The sequence below is a fragment of the Myiozetetes cayanensis genome, unplaced genomic scaffold (assembly GCF_022539395.1).
Source record: "Myiozetetes cayanensis isolate MyiCay16 unplaced genomic scaffold, myiCay2020 scf32, whole genome shotgun sequence".
NCBI classification, from domain to species: domain Eukaryota; kingdom Metazoa; phylum Chordata; class Aves; order Passeriformes; family Tyrannidae; genus Myiozetetes; species Myiozetetes cayanensis.
Window position 1 is genome coordinate 2,174,134 of NW_026087544.1, and position 24,410 is coordinate 2,198,543.

The window sequence follows — 24,410 nt, forward strand, 5'->3', positions numbered from 1 at the left end:
CTACATTACAAGTTCTCATCATCTTTAAAATAAAAATGTTATCTGTTCTGGTTTCAGGCATGGAAAAATGTGGGACTTGTCTGGGAGCACAGGAGATGGAGCTCAGTTATCTCATTGTCAGGACACAGGGAATATAGATTTATTAATGCCTTTGATCCTGAAGGATTGAAAATTAACAATTATAGCCAGTGATGGTTATCTGAACCGTCTGAATTAAATAAAAATGTGATTTTTAAGCCAGGCTGTAATACTTTCCCTCAATCTAATCATTTGATCGTTTTGAATTTTGAAATATAATATAAAAGTAATCTTCAAAGTTACTTACAAGTAGATTGTGTTAGACCCAACAGCATTAAACTTGTCATGTTTATACAGCACATTGTGTTCCCTCTCCAGTTGCAGGGAAGGATAACAGGGAGTTAATTCTTCATTGAGAGTTAAGAACAATAAATTGTTCCTGACATAGCCCAGTAGTTTTGAATTTCCTGACTTTGGGGACTAAGGCAGCTCTTTGATGCTAATGAAATATTACAGTAATGGGGAAGTTTGCATTAACTCGTATTTATAAAAGGGTCACTAGGACAGGATTTAAAAAAAAAAAAAAAAAAAGGTAAAAATGTGTATGTGAGTGACTCCCAGAGCTTACTTTACTCCTCTAGGAATAGTTACTCCATTGCTGTTTACTCCAGGATCCTGTCCTTTCCCTTCCAAATGGAAATTGCATTTTAAAACAAAGGGCTTTTTCTCCTTAAATCTTCTGGTTTGGGTCTGTTTGAAAACTGCTGACTGGCAAAGGGTTAATCAGCTGTCATGTCGGGAAGGGAATTGGAATGAGTTATCATTAAATTCTTATAAAAAATTGATTTCCTTTGAGAATGATTCCATCAAACATTTATATAACCCAGAAAAGGGACGGCGGGACTGGTACGTTTATAAACACGGAGCACTGGACTTTAAAAACCTTTCAAGGTGGGGGAGTGGGCTGGGAAGTGTTTTCTGTCACTGCCTTCAACAGCAGAAAGCCAAACCACTTTGCTTCGAGGTGGGTGTGACAAATTAACTCCCCTTTGACTTCCCAGTTCTCCCAGTGCTCTCCCCTCCTGCAGCAGGAACTGTGTCCAGTTCTGGTCTCCACAGCTGAAGGAAGACAAGGAGCTACTGGAGAGGCTCCAGCAGAGGCCACAAAGATGATGAGGGGTCTGGAGCATCTCTCTGAGGAGGAGGGACTGTGGGAGCTGGGCCTGGTTGGTCTGGAGAAGAGAAGATGGAGAAATATTTCCAAGGGGTGTCAGGTGGTGCCCAGTGACAGGATGAGGAGCACGGGCCATAAACTAAAACATGAGAAGTTCCACCTCAGCATGAGGAGGAATTTCTTTCCATGGAGGGTGGCAGAGCCCAGGAACAGCTGCCCAGGGAGGGTGTGGAGTCTCCCTCTCTGGAGACATTCCAAACCCATCTGGATGAGTTTCTGTGTCACCTGCTCTGGGTAACCTTGCCTTGGCAGGGGGCTTGGACTGGGTGATCTCCAGAAGTCCCTTCCAACAGCAGCTATTCTGTGGTTCTGAGAAAAGGAGTGAGTGCTGCTGTTAAATCTGAGCTGACCCTCGTCCTGGCTGGAGCGTTGGCCCAGCTCTGCCTTTCCCCCATCCATGACTGCAGGGAGGCAAAGCAGTGTGTGTGCACTGAGCAGGAGCTGTGAGTGGCTCTTGATCCAAGACTGCCTCCACACGTGCAGATTCTCAATCAGGCCTCTTTTGTTTTGGTGGTTTTTTTGTTGTGTTTTGTTTTTTGTTTTTGTTTTTTTTTTTATCTTGGCTGGTTTTGTTCTTTCTGATTGAATGTAAAGTCCTTTAATTCTCTGCCTCCAGCCCAACCAGCAACTGCAGCTCTTTTTACAAGACTCCCCACCTGCCACAGCTTGTTGGCACAAGAACCAGGCATCCAGCAGCACCCGGTGGCAGAAATTCTGTGAAAGCAGGGGAATGGTCCAGTAGCCTCTCTCTTCCCTCTCCCACCACCCCTCCTTCTCTTTTTTCCCCTTTTTTTCCTTTGCTTTTGCACACAATGACAGTGATGAGACCCAAATGATGGGTGAGGAGGCGATTTCATGTGAATTTTGCTTACAGAGCAGCACAGCAATCAAGCAGATGGTCTCTTTCTTTCTTTTTGGATATTCTCCTAGTGTATGTAATCTTGCTTGTAATTCCAAGAAGGTGGGCTCCTTCTTGCTCTCTTAATTCGATGGCTGAAAAACCCAGGCTGTTTCTGATCAGCTAATGAAAAAGTGCCTTTTTCCCCTTCTGAAACATGAAAACTTGGCTCTGCAGCCCTGGTGGAGATGAAGCTGCTTGATTGTATCCCAGTGACATCACCCTGGTGTCAGCCATAGCCAGGAAATTCTTGACCATAACCACTCTCTGCTTCAAAGTTTTTTTTTTTTGCTCTTCTGTTTCACCCCAGCAGTGAAATCATCCCAACCGAAGGCTGCTTGGCTTTTGGATGACTCTGTTCTCATGCCTGGGATGTCCAGGTCATGTTCCTCCTTCCTGAAGTACACTGAATGAGGGAGTTTTCTGTGTTTTGGGTGGAATTATCTAGATGCAGATTAACTGTTATACATGATCCAAATCCTTTGTCTTGTTTCGCCAGTAGTACTTTAGTGCCTTGTTTTCCTCTTCCTTTGAATAATGTTATTTAAGGATTTTTGGAGTGTGTTTATAGGAATCAGGGCCCCTAAAAGCGAGGTTAGAATTTAGGGGAATACACTGCCATGCTGTTGAACACACCCACTTGTAGGCTACTTTTTTCTTACTGCATGAAATTAATATCTAATTCCATGAAAACTCCACAAAACTGTTAAAATAGTTTAAGCTGTGCTTGTCTTGGTTATTAATTATAACATGGTGTTAAAATTTGTATGGCATTATAGGTTGAGGTTCTCTAAGGACCCTGGGCAAGATGCCTCTGCACTGAGTGGGGGATGTGGGACCACTCTGGTACCCAGAAGATGCTGAAACACCCACAACTTGTTACCTATTTAGACAACGTCAGGCTTTGGAAACGCTTTGATTTCCGCTCCAGAGTTCCTCCACTTTATTCACGTGGGGTTGTGTGTGTGTTTTTCCAGCAGTGCTGTGACCTGGGGTACCACGCCAGCCTCAACAGAGCCCTGAGGACGTTCCTGTCGGCGGAGCTGAACCTGGAGCAGTCGAAGCACGAGGGGCTGGACGCCATCGAGAACGCCGTGGAGAACCTGGACGCCAACAGCGACAAGCAGAGGCTGATGGAGATGTACAACAACGTCTTCTGCCCCCCCATGAAGTTCGAGTTCCAGCCACACATGGGTGACATGGTCAGTTTGTGTCCCTTGTCTTGGATAATCGACCCACTCGCTCCAAGGCCACCTGTTTGGCTCTGGGTTTGGGAGGTTCAGGGGAGATGATGTAAAGATGAAGCAGAGGCTCGTGGTGTGGATGTCTGAATTTTACTGGCTCTTTAGGGCTGTCAGAGGTACTGAAGATGAGAATGCTTAATTGGGTTTAATACTAAATGTGAGCAGGATACTCCGTTTCAACCTTTCGTTTAACCTACAAGTCAAATAAATAAATAAATGAAATCAGGTAAATTCCTGCACCCTGAGACAGAACCTGAAGTTAGAAATTTGAGGGGACAGCATAAAGAAACTTAAATGCCGATTTTTTGATGCGTTTTGGGTGCGTAATCTTAGAGCCCAAATGCTTTCCAGTGGTGCTCTTTGCATCCTCCATGTGAGACGAGGCTGTCAGAGGACTTTCGTTTTTGGCACGGAAAATCCCTGTCTTTATGGGTTTATCAAGATGTGGTTGCTCAGCTGGGAGCTGTTTAAAGTCGCACAAGCTGAAACCGGTTCTAAATGGGAACACATGTACAGTGTGCTAATTTAGGTCAGTTGGTTGGATTTCTAGATTATCCCCTGAACACTGAGCACAGACTGGAAGGATGGTCTCTTGCAGCCTCTTCTTTCTGTCTGGGAATTACAGTCGCTGCTTCAGGCTCTTCTTTGTCTGTTCCATTTTAAAGGAAACCCTCAGACTGCAAATGACCTTTCCTGGTTTTCTTTGGTTTTTTTTTTTGGTTTTTTTTCTGTGCTTTGGTAGTATCCTGTAAGATCGTGGGAAGAAAAAAAAGAATTACCTGCAGTCAGTCATTCAGTAACAGCTCCCATTCACTGAATCGTTTATCTTGGTAGTTCTTGAGGCCAAATGAGTATTTATAATGCAGCTGATGGTCTTGTTGCAATAGTCCTGCACGTACCACACTGAATATGTGATGGTGTGTGTGCCTGTGTGATAAAACTCCCGTTCCAGTTTCTGCCTTAGGCAGTGAGGTCAGTGTTTTCTTTTAAAAAAGCCCCCCCATGCAGAAAACCAGAACAAAACGAAAGGGAAAAGCTGCCTCATGCTGTGAAATAAGAGTAATTCTGAGCAGCACGGGGAAGCTCACTGTTCTGGCATGTTTGACAGGTCCCTAACCTGTTCTTTTTTTATTTCAACTCCCCTGAATTTATTAACTGGTGACTTGTGCCTGTTGCTGTGGTGTACAGGTAGTTCAGCTGAGTGAGCTCAGCCCCTTGTACCCCTGCCCCAGGATGCCTGGCTGAAACACTGAACCAAATTCTTCTTGATTTGCCAGGTGATTTAGCCCAATATCCGTGGTAAAGCACCTTCAGACTTCCAAAACACACAATGAGCTTACATCAGTGGAAGCAGCTCGTTTTTTCTGGCTCTTCTGTGATGTTCTCATCCTCTCTCTTGCTCACTGTTCAGTCCACCCAGGAAGGGAACTGCAGTTTGGGAGAACACAGACCCTTTGCCACTGGTTGAAATCCAGGGCTGCAAAGTTTCGGAGTTGAGCACTTTGGAAAATGCGTGTGTTTGATAATTAAATGACTAATTGCAATGTTCTTGATGATGTGGGTTTTTTTCCTAGCCCTCTGAAAGCTGTGCTGTTTCCCTTGCAGGAGTCCCAGCTCTGTGCCCAGCAGCCCGTCCAGAGCGAGTTGGTGCAGCGCTGTCAGCAGTTGCAGTCCAGGCTATCTACGCTGAAGATTGAAAACGAAGAGGTCAGTTAATCAACCAAAAATCAACAACCCCTCTTACCCACTTGCAGTTGGGGGACTAGTTGTGGCAGAATCTAGTTGCTGTGATCCCCTTTTATGGAGACTTGTGTTAAAATTCAAGGTGGAGGCAGCTGAGGCCAGCAGTTCATTAGTGTGTGAGCTCACATGGAAGTTGGGTGTGTGGAGAGGATCCTTTCAAATACCTCCATGGGTCTTTCTTCCCATCCTTCAGCTGATAAGACTGGCTGTGTTGCAAAAGTTGCCTTTGGATAGCTAAGGGACAAAGAGGAACTTAATGTTTGAAGTGAAGACAGTGAATTTGCATAACCTGGGGTAAGAGTGATTTTTGCTTAATTGGTCATCTAAGATGAGAAGACTGCATCAGTGGTATGGCCTATCTCTGCAACTCTGTGTTCAAGAACTTCTAATCCTCCTTGGGTGAAATTTGCAACTCCTTTATGTTTAGGAAGTTGATTTGGATTTACCTTCAGTAAAAACGAAAAGTGCAGCCAAGTCCTGGTTGTAACATCTAACACTTGATGCCCAGTAGATGCAGTTACAGAGGGCAATTAGATCATCTTTGTTCCACACTCTTTGCTTTGAGGTTCAGTGTCTTTACATCTGCTCCTGATGCCAGCCTGTAAGATCACAGCTAGATTTCCTGCTCCTGGCAGGTTCTTGTGTGCTGCCAGCCCTTGGCTTGCATGGGCTGTGCTGTTAATGAGCAAAACTGACACCCTAATTATGTCAGGACGAGAAACCAGTAATATCTGTTTGTTACTAAAGTGCTCCAGGGCACTTGCTGCCTCTCTTGTTTACATACAACGTGCTGTCCTCCCTTTTAAGTTCTCTCCTTCTCGCTGGGCAGGTGAAGAAGACGATGGAAGCCACACTGCAGACAATCCAGGACATCGTCACGATAGAGGACTTTGATGTCTCTGACTGTTTCCAGTACAGCAACTCCATGGAGTCTGTGAAATCCACGGTCTCAGAGACGTTCATGAGCAAGCCCAGCATTGCCAAGAGACGGGCGAACCAGCAGGAGACAGAGCAGTTCTACTTCACGGTAAGGGGCTTGTTTTTAGGAGCTTGGGAATTTTTGTCTTTTGGGGAAGAAGTTCTTCCCTGTGAGGGTTGGGAGGCCCTGGAGCAGGTTGCCCAGAGAAGCTGTCCAAGGTCAGGTTGGAGCAACCTGGGCTAGTGGAAGGTGTCCCTACCCGTGGCAGGGGGTGGAACTGGATGACCTTTAAGGTCCTTTCCAACCCAAACCATTCTGTATTCTATATTTTCATAGTGATTTATTTACAATTATACTCACGAGAGAGTGCAAAATGACGCTCTGAGTCTTACAAAAAACACTTCTGTCATTGATTTTGGGCAAGCAGAAGAAGCACGTTGGGTTTTTAAAACGTGAGCTTTCAATTCTCTGCGAATATATCGGGATACCTTTGTTGGTGCAAACATGGTCAGTGGATAAATAGTGTAAAATTTGATTTCTTCTGCATCTGAAAAGGAATTGTCTGAGGAAGAACTTAATAGCTTGTAAATATCAATTTTCAAAACTAATAGAAGCTAAAAGGATGTTTAGCTCTTTCATTTTTTGTTATTATCATCTTACAATTCCAGCTCACAGCTTTTCACTAAATCAGTGCTTTTTACAAGGTGCAAAGAGCTTTTTGATGTTGAATTTCATACCATACTATGTGTTTTTTTTCTAAATCAGATTTATGTTAGACTGTTGAATTTGGCTTGATTTTCAAAATAGATTAGCAGATGAAAATCACGGCTCTTATCCTGGTTGCTTTATCATTCCTTTGGGCATCTTTTGCTGTATGTAATATCCTTCACTTTCTCCTTCCCAGAATTATTAAAAGTGTGAATTTTCTGTGCAGATTGCAGTAGCTGGATGGTTCAGGATGGTTCATCAGGCCTTGACTTACAAATATTCAAAACCCTTTGTAGAAGGTGAAACTGGCTATTGAGAGAAGTGGGTGGAGAAACAGCTTCAATTAAGAAGGGATTGACCATCCTGCCCAGGGTTATGGAACTAGAAAAGTGATTTTTAATTGAACTCTCAGCATTCCCTCTCTAGAGAGGGACTATTGTAAGTTCAAATGGGAGAAGGAACCCAGGGCTTAATTTGGAGGGGATATTTTTCTGTTTCATGGGGTTAGTTAGAGAGACCCTCTTTAACCAGCCTGACCAGATGCTGGATTGATCTGCTATTGACCAGGCTTATAAATATCCTCCATAAAGATTTCAAGCTTTGAATCTCTAAAGAGCAGCCTTTTCAGTGTCTGAGGAAGTGCTCAGATGAGTATTAATGAGGCTGAGGGCAGAGCTGGGTGAGACGTTCTCTGTGCAGGGGGTGAAAACAAAGTGCAGAGCAGAACTGAGATTTAAATCCCCTTTTACCTTATGATGTGCTAAATGCTGAGGGATATGAACTGCAAGGAAAATAGTGATTTAAAAGAGTATTCCATATTAATGTAACTCAAGGTGGAAATTCCGTGTAGTGCATTACTGGCTAGGCAGAGCTCTCGGGTAAATACAGTGATGGGAATTTAATTGAAGATACTCACTGTAGTATCTCCACACTGGAATAATATATGTTTCCACTAGAGGCACATCCCTGCACGCTGATGGATCTGTTGTTGGGCTTTGAAGGAAGATTTGTATTCAGAATGGAAGCTTAAAAGTGCCCTGTGTGAGTGGAAAGCAGAGGAGTGATTGACTTAGCACTGAGCTAATGCAGGTGGCTAAAGCAGGGAAGCAGCAGCGACTTCAGGGAGCCGAAATCCAGGGATGTGGCTGCTGCTGCCATGGATACAGACCTGCTTCCTGGAATTGGAGCTGTCAGAGCTGCTAATCATAACACAGCTGGCACTCGGCCCCACCTGAGGAGTGGAGAGGGGGGTGAATGATTTAATTCTCTTACCCTCCAAAACGGGGGTAATTTTAGTTCTTAGGCTAAATGTTATTTTTTCCTCTGCAAAGGTGAAGAGCCAGAACAATGCTCATTCTGTGAAGTGCTTTAGAATTAATGGGAGTTTATTACTAGCAAACCCTTAAGCCATGGGTTTTAAGTGTGATGTGAAGCCTCCCTGCTGATGAGTCCTGCAGCAGCGTCACGCTGGGTGTGTCAGTGTGACACTGGTGCCGTGGTCAGTCACATCCAATTCCCCCTCTCCTTCAAGTGCCTGGTTTGAAGTTGTTCTTGGAGGGTGTAGAGAGGGAATAAAACTGCTGAGCTTTCTGGACTGGGGGCAGATCAGGATGTGGAGAAATGGGTTTTCTTTGCAGCCAGGATACGGTTGGTTTGCGTTTCACTTCTTTCCACGTCCCACCTGAGGACTGGTTCTCCCTGGGAAAATCCTACTGTGAGTTTGGGCTCGAGGTGTCCAAGGTGCTTGGTTTTCTGGGTGCAAAATGCTCCCCAACTCTGACTAACAGCAGATCTTCACCTCTTAATTGTCACAGTGCAGAAATAACGTGACTTGAGGATGTTTCTGCTGCTTTGTTCTGATTGCACTTAGTGTGACTCCAGCTGTGCTCTGCCAGAAGTGGAATCCTTAGGAGTTGTCCTGTAGCTTGATTATTATTACTTTTTGTCTGTTTTTATTAAGCCAAAAAACCCAGTGCTAATGCATCTTTGTAATTCACTGAACAAAGCCTGAAGCCTTGTTTTAAAACTATGCACTTTTTTTTGTAAGCATCCTTGCAACAGGCAGAGCACAGAATGTCAGGCATGAGGAAACAGGAATAAAATCTCATGAGATGCTGCACTGAATAGGAACTTTCTCTTTTTCTCCTTTAAAACATTCCCTGGTACAATCCCAGGCAGGTGATGTTCTTAACGTGACCTGAGCCCAGAGCATTGTGAGTCCCAGTGCTGTGGCCCTGCCCTGCCCTGCCCTGCCTGCAGCCACCTTAGGCTGAGCTTAAGTGCTTAGATCTGCTTCAAAGGGGAGCTTAACTCTGCCAAATCAAGTTGATCTGCTGATCTTTAAGCTTCTGTTTGAGCTGAGCCTTCCAGCCCTTCCTGTCCCTTCACCCTCCCGTGACTCCGAGACCTCCCAAACCAGATTTATCCTCAACCCCCCACCTCAGATTCTCTGGTTATTTCTGCAGCTTTAACTCTTCATGTTTCCCTTCTGTCAAGGTTTGATGTACTGAGCAAAATATACAGTTAGGGCTTGGTCCTACAGGGTAATTCCAAAAGCAGTATGATTAATTTTTTGTCACAGTGATCACGCTTCCTGTTTTCTTCTAAAACAACAACCAAAAAATTGAAGTATTAACATAGGAAGGAGGAAATGCTGAGACTCTCCAAAGGGACTTAATTCTTGTGAAATGTTTCTTCCAATGTTGTCAACCAAAGGGACATAAAACACAGGCTTTTGGCAGTTAATTAAAGCCATTTTTGTTTGTTGTGTCAGTGCACAGCACGGCTGGAGACCCCTCAGGGGAAACTTCGTTAGTTCCTGGAAGGTTTTCCCTTACCCTCAGTACTGACACGGTTTGTGTATATATATTTATTTATTTATGTATATATTTCTTCTTGGTCCTTTACATCCTGCATACAGGCTGCTGTTGTGACCTGCAGGGGCCAGGCACTCTCATTGCTAAAAATACTCTTTTTTTTACCTTAAATATTTGCAGTCTAATTTGGCAATCCTGGGCCAGAACTGGGAGAAAGTGGATAGAATTGGGACGAGCCAGTGGGAGTGGAAGGGGGTGGAACTGGGTGATCTTTAAGGTCCCTTCCAGCCCAAACCATTTGAAGATTTAATGATAAGAATGAGAACTGTTTCGTTATTAAATGAGAATCCTCTCTTTGTGTTGATTTTGCTGGCTGAATTTTTAAAATATCGTGGAATGGTTTTAGAATCTCATGATTCCAAAGAATGCTCTGTGATATTGGAAGAATTACACAGTGCTATCTGTGTGTTTTTCAGTGTAAATATGTCCCAGTTCCAACACGGACAGCTACTGTACAGTGGAGTATTTTATGTGCTGCAGCTCAGTGAAGATAAATAAAACTGCTCTGAGCTGCAAAAATAAAGAGATGAAAGACCTGTAGAAAACCACCATTTGCAGAGCTGTGAAAAATCAGGAAGCAGTGGGGAAAAAACCCTGAATGATAGTACAACATTTCACCGAGAGAGGAGATCTGAACTCAAATAATACCTTTATTTGTTTTGTCCCGTGGCCCCCCTGCAACCCTGTGTATCATCCAGCGTGGAGGCAGCCACACTATTTGACAAGTAAAGTGGGGTGAGGGAGGTTAAGTGAGAGAATAAGCACAGTAGCAGCCTTTTAGTTGTTTAGAACAGATTGCTCATTCAGCTGCATTTCCATTCCCCCCTGGCTGCAGAGGGATGGGTGACAGCTTCTCTGATGGCTTCAAACATGCCAAGCATTCAGCTGATTCCACAGTGGAACAATGGAAATTGCACTGCAGACAGAGGATCATACAGTCATTAAGGTTGGAAAAAAGACCTCCAAGATCAAGTCCAACCTTTGTTGGACTCGAAATACGGATGGGCTGAATTTCAGACTTGCCCAGAGAGATAAACCAGGACTTGATTCATCCTTTAACTATAAATTTCAGTGTCATTCTGTACTTGTGTTCAGAATCAGGGGACATGAAGATGCAGTCAGAGACATGAGTTGTCTCCTCATGATCCTTTTTTTTTTCTCCCCACCTTCACAGAAAATGAAGGAGTATCTGGAAGGCAGGAACCTGATAACGAAGCTCCAAGCCAAGCACGACCTTCTTCAGAAGACCCTGGGAGAAAGTGAGTCTGGGACCCCCATCTCTGCTCCCAGCCAGGCTGTTGCACTTACTGCATTAGTCAGCTGAGTGTGACAGCCCTGGATTAGTGATGCAAAGTGGCCCTACTCATGTTTTATGAATTTATTTCCCTGATCTGTATGATGGAGAAGCCCAATGACCTACATGGCTGCTTGATTAATGGTGAACACGAGATGCTTAATGAATCATTTAAGTGCATCACTTAGCGTTGCAGTGGAGCTTGTGCCCACTCCTTCATCCTCTCCTCATTCACACACCTCCTGCTCATCATTTAATGATCTGCACTGGGGCAAACCTTGTGATTTACAGTTTGCTGAGGAGTTGAGAAGTACTGACAGCCTGGTCAGAAGTTTCACTTTCATGGTAGTTTTGCTGCTTCTCACCTCTGTGAGTTCAAACCAAACTAGTGTATGTGAGCCTGGGCTTTTACTGGGAGAATAACAAACAAATTTCAGAGTATTTAAAATATGTTGCCTGTCTAGAGGGCATTAGTCAAGGGGCAGCAGCCAGAACTGAATATGCATTTGCTGTTGGTGTCAGAACAAAGGAAGATTTCTTTCCCTTCATGGTATGGGCAAATCCTGTTGGCCAAAAACACTTAAACTATGCATCCAAGTTTCCATAGAAACCTGACTGCCTTGTATTTGCAGAGGAGAAGGTTTTAACAGTCTAAATGTCAGGTCAAAAAAAAAAATGGCTCAACTCGTTGCTGGGTTTGTGTGCTGGAGCAGGGGCTGGTGGTGTGATGTGTAACTGAGCTGGGCTCCCCACAGTTTATGGTGTGCAAATCTTGTGGATGAAAACTTAACCAGCATGTGGGCTTTGAAGTGCTTTGCTTTCAGTTTAAGAATGCACTATAAAACTAAAATACTTACTGCCACAGTAATTAAGAGTTTCATGTTTATCAGACCCAAACCACTGGAAGGCAAGGGAAGGATGTTCATTGGTTTGAGCCTTATTACTTAAAGTTGTTCATCTCTTCAGCTGTCCCAGAGAAAGGGTGGGTGAAGCCAAAGTTCTGTGTCCTTAGGGTATTTTTCTTCTGCCTCTAAATATCTCCAGGGGACACCCATGTTGCCCCTGTGACTAATCACATTCCTGGATCATAGCTGACCTCTGCATTCCAAGACCTCTTTCCTCTTAACCTGCCTGCCCCCTGAACCCAGCTCAAGCTGTGGTGGAGGGGGGGAAAAGGAGAGGAAATTAAATGTGATTTCTGTCTTGCCACTTAGATTTAAAGGCTGCTTCTGTTTTCTTCATTTGCTTTGCAAACCAGAGCTTTCTTAGTGGCTCTGTGAAGGGAACCAGAGAGGGTCGGGGGTGTGGGGGGGGAGCTCCAACAGCTCTGAAAAAAATCCTTCTGTCCTCTGTGAGATCAAAAGGAGCTGAGAAAGGGAGGTGCATCTCATTTCCAAAACCACATGGGCAGGTTAATGGGACAAACTGGGGGCTGTGCCTAGACTTACCCATAAAATGTCACTTAATTGGGAAACGGGCAAATAAAATCCCTTTCACACATCCCCAGAGCACGTTTAGAAGCTTTACTGAAAAATGTTCCTACAGCTGCGTGTCTTCAGTGCCTGGAAAATCCAGGGGTTTGTTGTCATTTTTATTCTTCTTTGCCCCATCCTCAGGTGACATTTATTAGTCGTCGTGCAAATTGCCTTAATCTAAAGATGACAAGTTCCAGTAATAAAAATAGCAGCAGTTTTCCTATCTCCAAGTAATTATGTCCCTGCCTACTGTACACATTTGTCACCCTAATGCAGGAGCCCCTTGATGTTGCCACAGCCATGTAATTTCTATATATGAATATTCTATGATGAAAACGGGACAGATGGCTGGAAGTTCTGCTTCAGAATAACATTTTCATGTAAATTATGCACTGTTTTGGCTTTACGTGGGGAGAGAAAAGTGGCTATCAAGATGTGTTCAGCTAATTGTCAGCCATCAGCAATTAGCTGTTTCCCTCCTTCATTCTTCCATCTCCCCAGGAGCAGGAAGACAACTGGAGGGAAGGTGGGTTTTCAGCTGTTGGGAATCAGTGTGGTTTCTCTGATGATAATCTGTACCAGCAAAGGATCAGGCCTGCATAATTCCCAACAGCACATCCTCATTTTCCCTGCCTCTTCCTCCTTGTTGTGATGTTTTAGCTGATGCTGCATTAGCAAGTCCTGAGCCTTGGCTGCTTCCTTGCAAACTCAGTGCAAGTTAATGGAATGTTTTTATAAATATGTTTGTGGAAAATACCATTAAACGTCTGTCTCTCAAAATAGCTTAATGCCAGCACGTTCAGTCTGTGGACTAACAAAACTGGGAATGTTTTCAATCTTCCTAAGGGGCTTTATAAAGCAGGATCTCTTGCCCCACCAATTCCCATGGGAAGTGGGAGGGAGGGAGAGGTTGACAAGCCCGGTTTTTTTGGCAGAACCCAACAATTAGAATGCACAGGGAGCTGGTTTTCAAAAACAATACTTTCCAGAGACAGGGTCACTGGGCAGCTGTGTTTGCCTGCTGGAGCTGTGCCAGCAGGGGTGGGCTTTGGTGGCGTCCCCAGCCACTGTCCAACTCCCAGAGCTGCCCCCTCTGGCACCAGTGGTTCCTCTCCTCCATCTCCTTCCAAAACTGGCTTTACAGAGGTGTTGAAAGCATTTTCCCATTCCTCTCTCCTAATGCTGGATTTCTTTGTCTTCCTAACAGGTCAGCGGACTGACTGCGCCCTAGCCAGGTAGGTGTGGCTCAGGGAATTATATTTTTAAGGAAAATCTGATGCAAATTGGTCATTCTAGATCAGTTACCAGCCCAGGACATGTAACTGTTAGAAAATGATACTTATTTAGCATCATAAAGTAGAATCCCAGAATGGTTTGGGTTGGAAGGGACCTTAAAGATCATCTCATCCCACCCCCTGCCATGGGCAGGGACACCTCCCACCATCCCAGGTTACTCCAAGCCCTGTCCAACCTTGAACAATTCCAGGGATGGGACATGGATTGAGCCAACACAGAAGCAAATTCCTTTTCTTGCCCTGCTGCACTTAGTGCAGAACAATTGTGAGAACCCAGAGAATATTTTTCAAACGAAGATTTTTACAACCAAGTTCCTATTTCTTTAAGAGAGTTGGGCCCAGGGAGTCTTCAGGGTTTGTCCACGTGGTTGGTGCATGGAGTTGAGTAACATAAATTGGGAAACCCTTTATCCCCTTGACACTCTGCTGTGCCATGGAGCTGGAATCCAACAGCACGGAGGTTGTGGAGAATAAACTTTCCATTTATAATTAGGACCAATCACAGAACCATAACTAAGCTTCTGATGGGCTTTTTGTAAAACATAACAAATCTCCATCCCCAAATTGATGGATTCAGGGGGCTCTGCTGGGCACGAGGAGCTGGAGCAGGGGCTGTGCATCATCCTGCCTCGTTAACAAAAGGAAGGTGATTACTACCAGTGTGGAGCCATTACTACTGTTCACATTCCTCACAGCAAAGCAAAGCTGACAGGTCCTAATTAGACCCTGACATCTGTAATAATAAAATATTATTCATCATGAAACAATTTTAAATATCAAAGAACCATTCCTGCTAATAGTTTAAAGTCGACCTTATTGTCTGTGACAACCCGTGGAATCTGATTTTTTTTTTTTTTTATTTTTCATTCAGTGTTTTTGATTTTTATGGAAGGAATTTCCCCCAAATTAACACGTTGTACAGTCTTTTTAAAAATCACACTTCTGATCCCCTTATTTATAATTCAGCAGCCATCTGCCCTGGCAGGGAATTGGCTGGAATGATACATTAGGGCCTCTCTGCTATTATCTCTCTTGCTTCATTTTTACAAGAAACTGAAGGAATTTTAAACCCCAGTAATAAATTTTGAGGGGGAATTTGGAAATACTGGCAAAGCAAGGGTTTTTCCACTTTTTTTCCTGCCGTGAATGTCCCCCAACATCAATAAATGAGAGCAGACAGAAGAGGCTTAGCCTGCCTGGTGCGTGCTGGTGTTGGAGGGGGTTTTGTGTTATTTATTTATTTGAAATCTTATCAAAACTGTAATAAAGACTCCGCAGTGGCAGCTGTTAAGAGCACAGTGGGAACCAGGCTGCTCCCACCTGCCCTTCCAGAGAGCAGCTCTGTGCAATTTATATCAAACTTCACCTTCTCCGAGGAGCTCCGGGCCACAGAATTCCGAACGGTCGGAATTAAAATGTCAAGGGCAATCCTTTGTCGGAGCTCCCTGGCGTCTGCTCCGGTTTTTTTAGTGATTTAAAGTCACTTAAAATCTTCCTGGAGCTCCACAGATTGAACGAGGCTCCTGTCATTATGATTGACTTGGATATCTGGCTCCTTCCCTGCTCCGAAATGCGGGTGGTTGGGAATGCGAAAGGAATGAGCTGGTGATAGTGGGGGATTATCCTGACTGTTGTGTTCTGGTTTTCCCTCCTGCACCCCTGGGTGGTTCTGACCCATCAGTGGCAGGCGCAGCTCCACCGTCAGGAAGCAGGTAATTAATATTTCCTTCAGTAACCAAGCAGGGCTGGGAGGGGGGTTGGTGGAAAACAAATGTTTTTATCCCTCCCTCACTTCCATGGACCTTTTCAGGCTTGTCCAAGTGGTGTCTGCTCGTTCAGTGACTGAAATCACTCAAAAAAGCCTCGTTCGTTTTCCCTCATAAAATATAAAATTAATTTCACTCCCTGTTCTGACAGACCTGGAACCAAAAATGCCAAACAGCCCTGAGCTGTTTGGACAGCCATGGTTTGTAGGATTCATGCTGTTGTCTCTTTGTCCCCATTCCCTTTAATTTCCCTGGAATCCCACTGCAATGCCATTAAACCTGTAACTGCTCACTTGTTGTGCCTTTATGTAATAAAGACTTACTCAGGAAGGCTTTGTGTCCCTGGCTGTGGGGATAATCTGTTGCTTTTTGGTACCCAGTGAGCTCAAATGCGTTTCTTGGAGATAGGGAAAACTCAAAATTATCTCTTGTTGATACTGTGAAGTTAAAATTTGGCTTGGAGTTTCAGTTCATACAGCCTGTCTTGGGGTGCTGATTTATAGTTTTTAGGATCTTGGAAATTATATAAGAGAGGCAGTTGTGGTGTTGGTGTGCAGAGTCAAACCTTTCTTATTTTTTATCCTTTTTTTTTGTTTGTTTCCTCTTTTATCATCTCTGCATTCTGACTGCCCTTTGAATGTCTGTTTGGACAGGATTCCTCCCAAGCCATTCCCCTGGTCGTGGAGAGCTGCATCCGATTCATCAGCAGGCACGGTGAGTTTGGGGACTGAGGGTGTCCTGGGATATTCCTATGAAATGAAGTGATGTAGAAGCCTTATAAAAAATGTTCAGAGCAGCTCAGGACATGCTGCTTGTGGAGAGCAATCCCAGAGATTGCAACATGAGGCAAATGGCTCTTTTAGGCTGCCTTGCTGGTTATTATGTGTATAATGACTTTTCTAAATAAATGACCTTGCAAATGTTGTTCTCCCCACAATATCCCTTTATTTCTTGCAAAATAAAGTTCCCATTTGTAGATACCACTCATTCCTCACCTCCACTCACCTCCCTGTGAGCCCTGAAGTGTGGCCTTCACTGATAACAATCATCCCCTTCCCAGAGGAGGAGGAATACTCTGAGTATTTGAATGTAGGAGGTCAAGTGGGGAATTAATTGCTCACTTACTGCCACGGGGAGATGATTTATGCCTGTTTTGAAGGTTAACTTCACAGCCTTGAATGCTATACATTTATTGTAATTTGTTTTCATTTTTAATTGATATCATTTATTAGTAGTGTGGGGAACAGCTGTTAATTAACAGATGTAGAAAGGGCTTGAATTTATCTTCATTACCCAAGATGCAGGGCCGGGTAGTAGGTCCTGTTTCATTTTCCTTGTTTCATTACCGTTTTAGAAACTATAATCTAGAGTCCCATTCTCATCATCCCTTGGAAGACCATCACAAGTGCTTCTTTAAGGCCATACTTGGATATTTGGTGGAAAAAGTCATTCAAACCACGTTGCAGCAGGAACTGACGCAGGATAAATCAGGGCCATCAGGAGATCACACTTTTCAGACTCATATTGCTGGGCTAGCTTGGATTTTCCAGGAGACTCGATGGATTTCTGCACAGAATGTCAGGCCAGGGTGTAAAGGCACAGCTGGGAATTAGCAGGAATGTGCTTTCGTACAGCAGAGCCACGTGAGGTGGCAGAACTGGTGCCTGACGCACTTAACACGCAGGGATGGATTTGTTGGAGGTAGCCTGACATTTTCCAACTGTTTGGCTGTGTAGGTGTGGGATGAATGTGGTTCTCATGCTTTTTTTTTCCTCTGCACTGGGAATTGTTTCTTCCCCCTGTAGCTGTGGTGTCACAGCCTGCGATGGGATAAAACCCCTCGGAGGATGGAGAGGCCACAGGTGCATCAGGGAGAGTTTATTATTGATAGCCATTATTATGGATATTTATGATGGGAAGGGTCTGGAGGGGCCATATGAGGAGTGGCTGAGGTCACTTGGCTTGTTCAGATGGAGGAGACTGAGGGGGCTGCAGCTTCCTCATGAGGGACAGCTCCGATCTCTGCTCCCCGTGACAGGGACAGCACCCAGAGAAGGGCTGGAGCTGTGCCAGGGCAGGGTTAGGATGGATATCAGGGAAAGGTTCTTCCCCAGAGGGTGGTTGGCACTGAACAGGCTCCCCAGGGCAGTGGGCACAGCCCCAAGGCTGCCAGAGCTCCAGGAGGGTTTGGACAACGCTCTGAGGGACAGGGTGGGATTGTTGGGGGTGTCTGTGCAGGGCCAGGGGTTGGACTGGATGATCCCTGTGGGTCCCTTCCAGCTCAGTATATGCCATGATTCTGTTATAAATAAAACAAAGACATTGCAGCATTCCTGGGTTCAGAAAGTCCACAGTGAAAAGGCTGGAGGGGATGGGAGCTGATTTCCCTTGCTCAGGAGTTGATTTGCAGCAGTTGTTGCTCATCTTACATGTACCAACAAAACTGTTATGCTGGGAGTGTATTGGAATATCCCATCTACTTGACAAAATAATGACATTCCTAGTGCTCACTTTTTAGCAGGGATGTCTTTAAGCCTGTCCTAAGCCCTTGGGTCGTGCTGGGGTAATTAAATGCTTCCGTTTCAAGTGGCTGATTTGCTCCGGGCCTTGGCGGAATCGCTCCTGCAAAATAAACATTGTCCTCCTGGCACTGGCCATATTTTACTCCTGGCTGATACACCATTAGTTTATGACTTTCTCTGGGTTGTAAAATCCTTTGGGGATCCCCCAGGATAAAAGATAATGTGGCTGTTATAGCCCAGTTACTGCAGTGGTTTAGGAAGAAGGGTTAATATTTGTTCTGTCTGTGCTGAGGTCTGGTTTTACATATTCTGTACATGCCTGGACAGAAGAGAGAAGTGGCTTTTAAATCATCATCGTTCTGCCTGTGTTCTTATCTTTCCCTTATTGTATGAGCTGTAGCTGCTGAAGGTGCCACCTTATCTAATCTATCTTATCTTGTTGTTATCAGCATCTCTTACTGTCTTTACAGGTTTGCAGCACGAAGGAATATTCCGAGTGTCTGGGTCTCAAGTTGAAGTGAATGACATAAAAAATGCATTTGAGAGAGGTAAGGAAGAGCTATTCCAGTGTCCCAGATTATTGCCAAAAAATGCTCTGAAATGGCCTGTTTTGAATGCAGTTTGGTCTATTTTATCCCTTTGATTTTTGTATTTCCTAAATGAGTCTCCCAAACGCTTCCCTAGTGCTCATTAACCTTGAGTTCTCAGTTGCTTGGTTTTATGCTTTGTACCTTGTAGAGTGTCTGTATAATAAATATTCTGAATTCAATCTTCTCTCATGTCTGATAGCTTATTGATTGTTTGTAACACTAAAGGACGAGGAGAATTTCATTATTAGGTGTAACTGCAATTTCCTCCTCTCTCCCCCCCAGCCCTTTGTGGATAGATTGGCTGCTGGAGGATGAAATTTTGTGTTTTCCACGTTGTTGAGGCACAGCTTGGCTACATTTATTTTAAATATCAGCAAGGGAGAGAACAAATTTCAAGGCACTGTTAATTTGAAATCGCTTTTAATAGATTTGATTTTCTGTGGGAAATGAGCCGTTCCACACAAAGGCAGAGAGCAGTTGGGAGCCTCCTGACTCATCAGCTCCTTGCTGGGCTGTTCTCCCTGGCAGAGCAGGTTCAGAAGAGCTGCTCTTCAGGCAGTTCCTGCAGCTCATCTCCCCAGTCCTGCCTGGGTCACTGGGAACAACAGGCCTTGTGTTAATCCCCCGAATGCATCACTCTCAGAGAACAGAGTCAGTGTGTTCCCGTGCTTGCTGGTGGAAGAGACAAGCAGTAATTAATTAAGCATAGCGAGTTCATTCTGCTTTTGGGAAGAGAGGTGTTTAATGAACAACACGTGTGAAATGTGGTGTGTAATGTCACCTGTCTTCACCTCCACCTACCTGAGGGTTGAAATCCTCGAGAAGAGGGGAAGCAGAAATGAGTTATCATAGTAAGGAAAAGGCTCAATATCAGAATCAGACCCTTCTTTATTTAAAGAAAGACCAGTCAGCTTGGGAAAATAACCAAATAACCACTTGTTCCAGCACTGACATGCAGAAGTAAAAAGGGGATTTTTTTCTTTTAGTTCATCTCGCTTGTCTCTGTAAAGCCAATGATATACAGGACTGCCAAAGTTAACAATAACATCCCTGCATTTTATTACTTCATCCAGAGCCCTTGGTGGCAGTTAATATCAGGGATAATGCTCCAGTTTGGAGTGGCCCATTTATTATCCCATGTGTTATTAAGATAATAGGCAAGCTTTGGTGATTTCAGTCACATAATGGATATATATAGCTTCAATTTGAGGATTGCCCCATCATTAAATCTAATTATGTCTGATAGGGAGTTTTCCCTAGGGGACAACTCCTTAAGTGGGCATCTTTCCTTGGGTAATACAGACAAACTGTGGCTTATCTGCAGCAACAAATTATCCCAGGAATGTTCCCACCCCAGTTCCCCATGTCTGCATCCTCCTGAACCAGGTGTGGGAGATGCTTCTTGTGCATCCACTGCATCCACCTGAGCTGCAGTTGGGAGTTTGCCTCATGGAACATCCACCTCCCTGGTGGGTCTGTGATGTTCCCACCCTTCCCAAATACCTGCAGTGTCACTATTGCTCCAGGAACTCCTGGTGCCACACTGAAATCCGGCTGAGAGAAGCTGTCCCAGGTCTCCTGGGATTGCTGTCAGAGCTTCCCATCTCTCTGCCTCACGCTGGTTGTGGTGCCGTTGGAGTAGGTGGGATTAACATAAATCCTTTTCTCCTGCAGAGGTGCATCCTTCCAGTATTCTGATTTTTTTTTTTCCTTGCCTGCTTTTCTTTGCTTGTCACAAAGGGGAAGATCCCTTGGCTGGGGACCAGAATGACCACGACATGGATTCAATAGCAGGAGTCCTGAAGCTCTATTTTCGAGGGCTGGAGCACCCACTCTTCCCCAAGGATATCTTCCATGATCTGATTGCCTGTGTCAGTAAGTATATGAAGATCTGAAAAGAAATAGGGTTGATTTTTCTAAAATCCCACGTTTCTTTCCTCCCTTCCCCTTTTTTTTTTCCTGACTCCAGAATAAGCTTGTTGGGATTACTTTGGTTGGGCTCGTGTTGCACTGGCATGCTCTGTTAGGCAGTCTGAGCAGTTACCTGGTCACAGCCATCCTTGCTCTGATGTGAATGAACAAGGAGATGGAAATGAACAGATTTTAAGGTCTGTGTGATGGATTTTTGTGAGGCAGTGGCTTCGTGACAGGATTCTTTTAAAACAGAATAAAGCAGAAACCTTCACTTCTGTAAATTAATCTCTAAGACGTGTCACCAGGAGATGTCAGAAAGGCCCTGTCAGAGGCAGGGATCACCAGCAGGGCTTCCTGCCTTGTCTGCTTTCCCTGGATATGCTGCCACGCTCCTATGTGCTCTCCTTAGCTGACAAGGTACTACTTCTATTCCTTTTAGCTTCGTAACCACGAGGGACCATCTTCTGACTCCTGTTAGAGAATATCAATCATCAGGGCAGTCACAGCCGAGCTTTTAACATTTCTGTTGGTTTCTAAAGGTGCTTCTGGTAGGCAGAGAGTTGTTTGTGGTTTCTTCCTATGTGAACAACCTCATCTTAAATGGCCTGGCTCTTGCCATGCCCTCCAGAATTGAAGAATGGTTCTATTGTCCAGAGCAGAGAAATGGCCCTTTGCGGTGGCAGCCTTTGAAGTCAGGCAGAAGATAACTGCTTCTGAAATGGCTCGTGGTTTTCTGCTCCCGAGAAATGCGTTTTGCAGAGTTGAACTCGCGCGATGGGAAAAGTAAAATCTGCTTCCAAATAACTTCTTCCCTTTCTGAGATGATTTATGCTGCCCACTTATTTCTCAGTAGGCCGCTGCACACAGAGCTTTTTGCCTCACCCTTTAACTATGTTAATTTTCCTCTGAGTGTTACACAGTTTCTTTTTTAAAACACCCACCTTTCTGAGCAGACTTGAATGAGCCATTGTGCCAGAACTGTTGGAACAGATGACATCCAGTGCTCCCACGCTCGGAAGGAACTCGCAGTGAAGTTTCACGTGTTCAGGGACCTTCACTGTCAAAGGCTTTGCCAGCAGGTTCTGCAGCCTTTGCGTTCCCGTGCCGGGCAGAGCATCCAGAAAATGGGCAAAATTCCTTCCTCCTGCTGCTGCTCTGCCGCCCAAGGGAGTTATCCAAGTGCACTGGAGCCAGTGGCAGGTTGTGGGTTTGGTGGGATGATGACTCTGGTGCTCTTTCTTCCTTTCAGCGATGGATAATTTACAGGAGAGAGCTCTGCACGTGCGGAAGGTGCTGCTGAACCTGCCGAAGACCACCCTGATTGTAATGAGATACCTCTTTGCATTCCTCAACCAGTGAGTGTCCTTGGGAGCTCTGCTGCAGCACTGCCATTAAACACAGAGTCACTGAGGTTGGAGAAGACCTTAAAGATTATGGAGCCCAACCATTCCCCCAGCACTGCCAAGGCCATCACTAACCGCGTCCCCAATGGCTTTTAAATCCCTCCAGGGATGGGGACTCAAGGTCATGGAATCACAGAATGGTTTGGGCTGGAGGGGACCTTAAAACCACTGGCAGGGACACCTTCCACTAGATCAGGTTGCTCCAAGCCCCGTCCAGCCTGGCCTTGGACACTTCCAGGGATGGGGCAGCCACAGCTTCCCTGGGCAACCTGTGCCAGGGCCTCCCCACCCTCACAGGGAACAATTTCTTCCGAATATCCAATCTAAACCTACTCTATTTCCACTTACATCCATGGCAGAGGGGATCTGTAGCTCTGGTATTGAGTGTTGGGCTGCAAGTGGGCTCAGAACAGCAATAATAAAGGAATAAAGACAGAGATTAATGTGCTCCCCTTATAAAGTCAGCACTCAGTCCTTTTCACATAGTCTCGAGCTTTCAAACTCCCTTGTGGTTTCTATTTAATTTCTCTGCAAATGCCATCAGTATCTCATTTTTTACCTGGATCCAGAGCATTCATGTCCCTGAATCAGCTAAAGCTGATCAGCTTTAGACAGCAGAAAGCCCAAAGCAAACCTTCCGAGCTCAGCTGTGTGTTCTGCAGCAGAGGATTATGATGATGATGATGATGTTTTCTGCTGCTCACCCTCCTTCCCACTTCTGTTTTTTTTTGCAGTTTATCTCAGTTCAGTGAAGAAAACATGATGGATCCCTACAATTTAGCCATCTGCTTTGGGCCAACGCTGATGTCAGTGCCTGAAGGTCACGACCAGGTCTCTTGCCAAGCTCATGTCAATGAATTGATCAAAACCATCATCATCCAACATGAGAACATCTTCCCGGGCCCAAGGGAGCTGGAGGGTCCTGTCTATAGCAGAGGTGGAAGCACAGAGGATTACTGGTATGATGGGTACCACTGGTGGATGGTTATCTGTGGGTTAGCATCTTACAGTCATGCATTCTCTAATTCAGGATTGTAGCATCCAGCCCAGCCTTTCAAAAACCTGTTTTGTGGAAGAGAAGATGGCTCTGTTATCTCTGGAGATCCATTGACTTTAAAGAAATAAGCTGGTATCAAATAGCTACTCAGTTGTCAAACCCAGCTCACTTATCTTGAAGGGCAAGGTTGTGTAGGGATTTTCTTGGCTATTCTGGTTTGGTAGCTGCCAAAATCAATCTCTTTTTGGTTGCTGGGGGTTTTTTTTATTTTCCCCTGCTTTTTTTCTTTCTTTTTTTTTTTTTTCTTCTTGCTTTTGCCTTTCCTTTCTGCCTTCCTGGAGTGCCTTTGCCTCAGACACGGGGGGTCTGAACCTCGAAGGCTGTGGCACACTGGTATAATTTTCAGGGCAGCGCTGCCGGTGGGGGAGGAGAGAGGCAGGAATGCAGAAATCACCATTTCCATGCAGCCCAAAAGCTCCAGAGGCCCGGCCGCGTGTTCAGTCTGAAGCCACATCTGGAAGCAATTCAGGCAGAGCGGCTCCTGTCATCTGGGGTGGAAGGTTGGGGAGTGGGGGAAGGAAAGGAGGTGTTTTCTTTCCTGCTGGCCAAGCTGATCTCTCCCTCTGAAGATGAGGAATGTTAAATTGTGTCCTGCTTCTCCCCGCTCCCTCCCTCCTCCTGCTCCTTCTCTCCTTCGGTGTCCCAGGAATGCAAATGATTATTTTCCTGTACTAAAATAAATACTTTTTTTTTTTTTAATGAAGTCACTGTGGTGACAGAGCAAGCCTTGTTCCCCTGGCTTGTTTCAGAGTAGCTGCAGCTATCAGCTCGCTCCTTGTACGTGTGGCAAGGAGAGGCTCCTCTCAACTAACTGCCTTGCCAAAACCTTTTGGAAATTCTCTTTAATTTTACCCTTCGCTCTGATGCTTTTAGCTGATGTTACATGTGAAAGAGCTGTAAGGGGGGAAAAAAACCCCTCCGAATTGGTAATATTTATGACCTTAAGGAAACACATCAGCTTTGACAGGAGGGGAATAAAAATGTGCAGTGTTGAGTAGCCTCAGTTTGGGTGTCACTGCACGGGAGTGTGGGGGAGGCACGACGGCCTGGAAGGTGATATCAGCTTTATGAAGGCATTTGGTTTTCCTTCCTTGCCCTTCCTAAGCACCCTGACCTGGGACCCTGTTAAGGAGAGAAAGGGGAGAAGCAAGCAGGGGAGGCTGCTGAAAGCCAGGAAGGAGCATCTGGTTCCCATTCCAGCTTTCTCATAGTCCTGGTATTTCCACAGTTGTTCGTTGTTGCCCGTAGGCTCCTCACCGTGCAGGCAGCAGAGTGAGTCCTTGGGGCTCAGCTGATTCCTCAGGAGGCAGAGCCTGCTGTGCCTGGGGTGTCCTGGTGCCACTTCATGGGTCAAGCCCTGTGGGAGCTCCCAGAGGGTGTTTTGGTGTGGAATTGCTGGGGCTCAGCAGCTCCTCCTGCTCTGTGCTCCAGACCTGCACCCTCGCCTGGAGTTG

The 24,410-nt window shown here is 45.1% G+C and overlaps 1 protein-coding gene across 7 annotated transcripts in view; it reads left to right on the plus strand.

The window, feature by feature from the left end:
- Positions 1-24,410, plus strand: part of SRGAP2 (SLIT-ROBO Rho GTPase activating protein 2) — a 101,604-nt gene that overhangs the window by 58,923 nt on the left and 18,271 nt on the right. For 5 of the 7 annotated variants that reach the window (XM_050327019.1, XM_050327022.1, XM_050327018.1 and 2 more), the window contains 11 exons: positions 3,128-3,352; positions 5,000-5,101; positions 5,967-6,164; positions 10,815-10,899; positions 13,617-13,644; positions 15,386-15,416; positions 16,124-16,184; positions 18,463-18,540; positions 20,323-20,457; positions 21,746-21,851; positions 22,634-22,858. In XM_050327019.1, the coding sequence (XP_050182976.1) occupies positions 3,128-3,352; positions 5,000-5,101; positions 5,967-6,164; positions 10,815-10,899; positions 13,617-13,644; positions 15,386-15,416; positions 16,124-16,184; positions 18,463-18,540; positions 20,323-20,457; positions 21,746-21,851; positions 22,634-22,858 (1,274 nt within the window). The remainder of the gene's footprint in view (positions 1-3,127; positions 3,353-4,999; positions 5,102-5,966; positions 6,165-10,814; positions 10,900-13,616; positions 13,645-15,385; positions 15,417-16,123; positions 16,185-18,462; positions 18,541-20,322; positions 20,458-21,745; positions 21,852-22,633; positions 22,859-24,410) is intronic. The other 2 variants (XM_050327020.1, XM_050327017.1) reach the window with 1 other exon arrangement.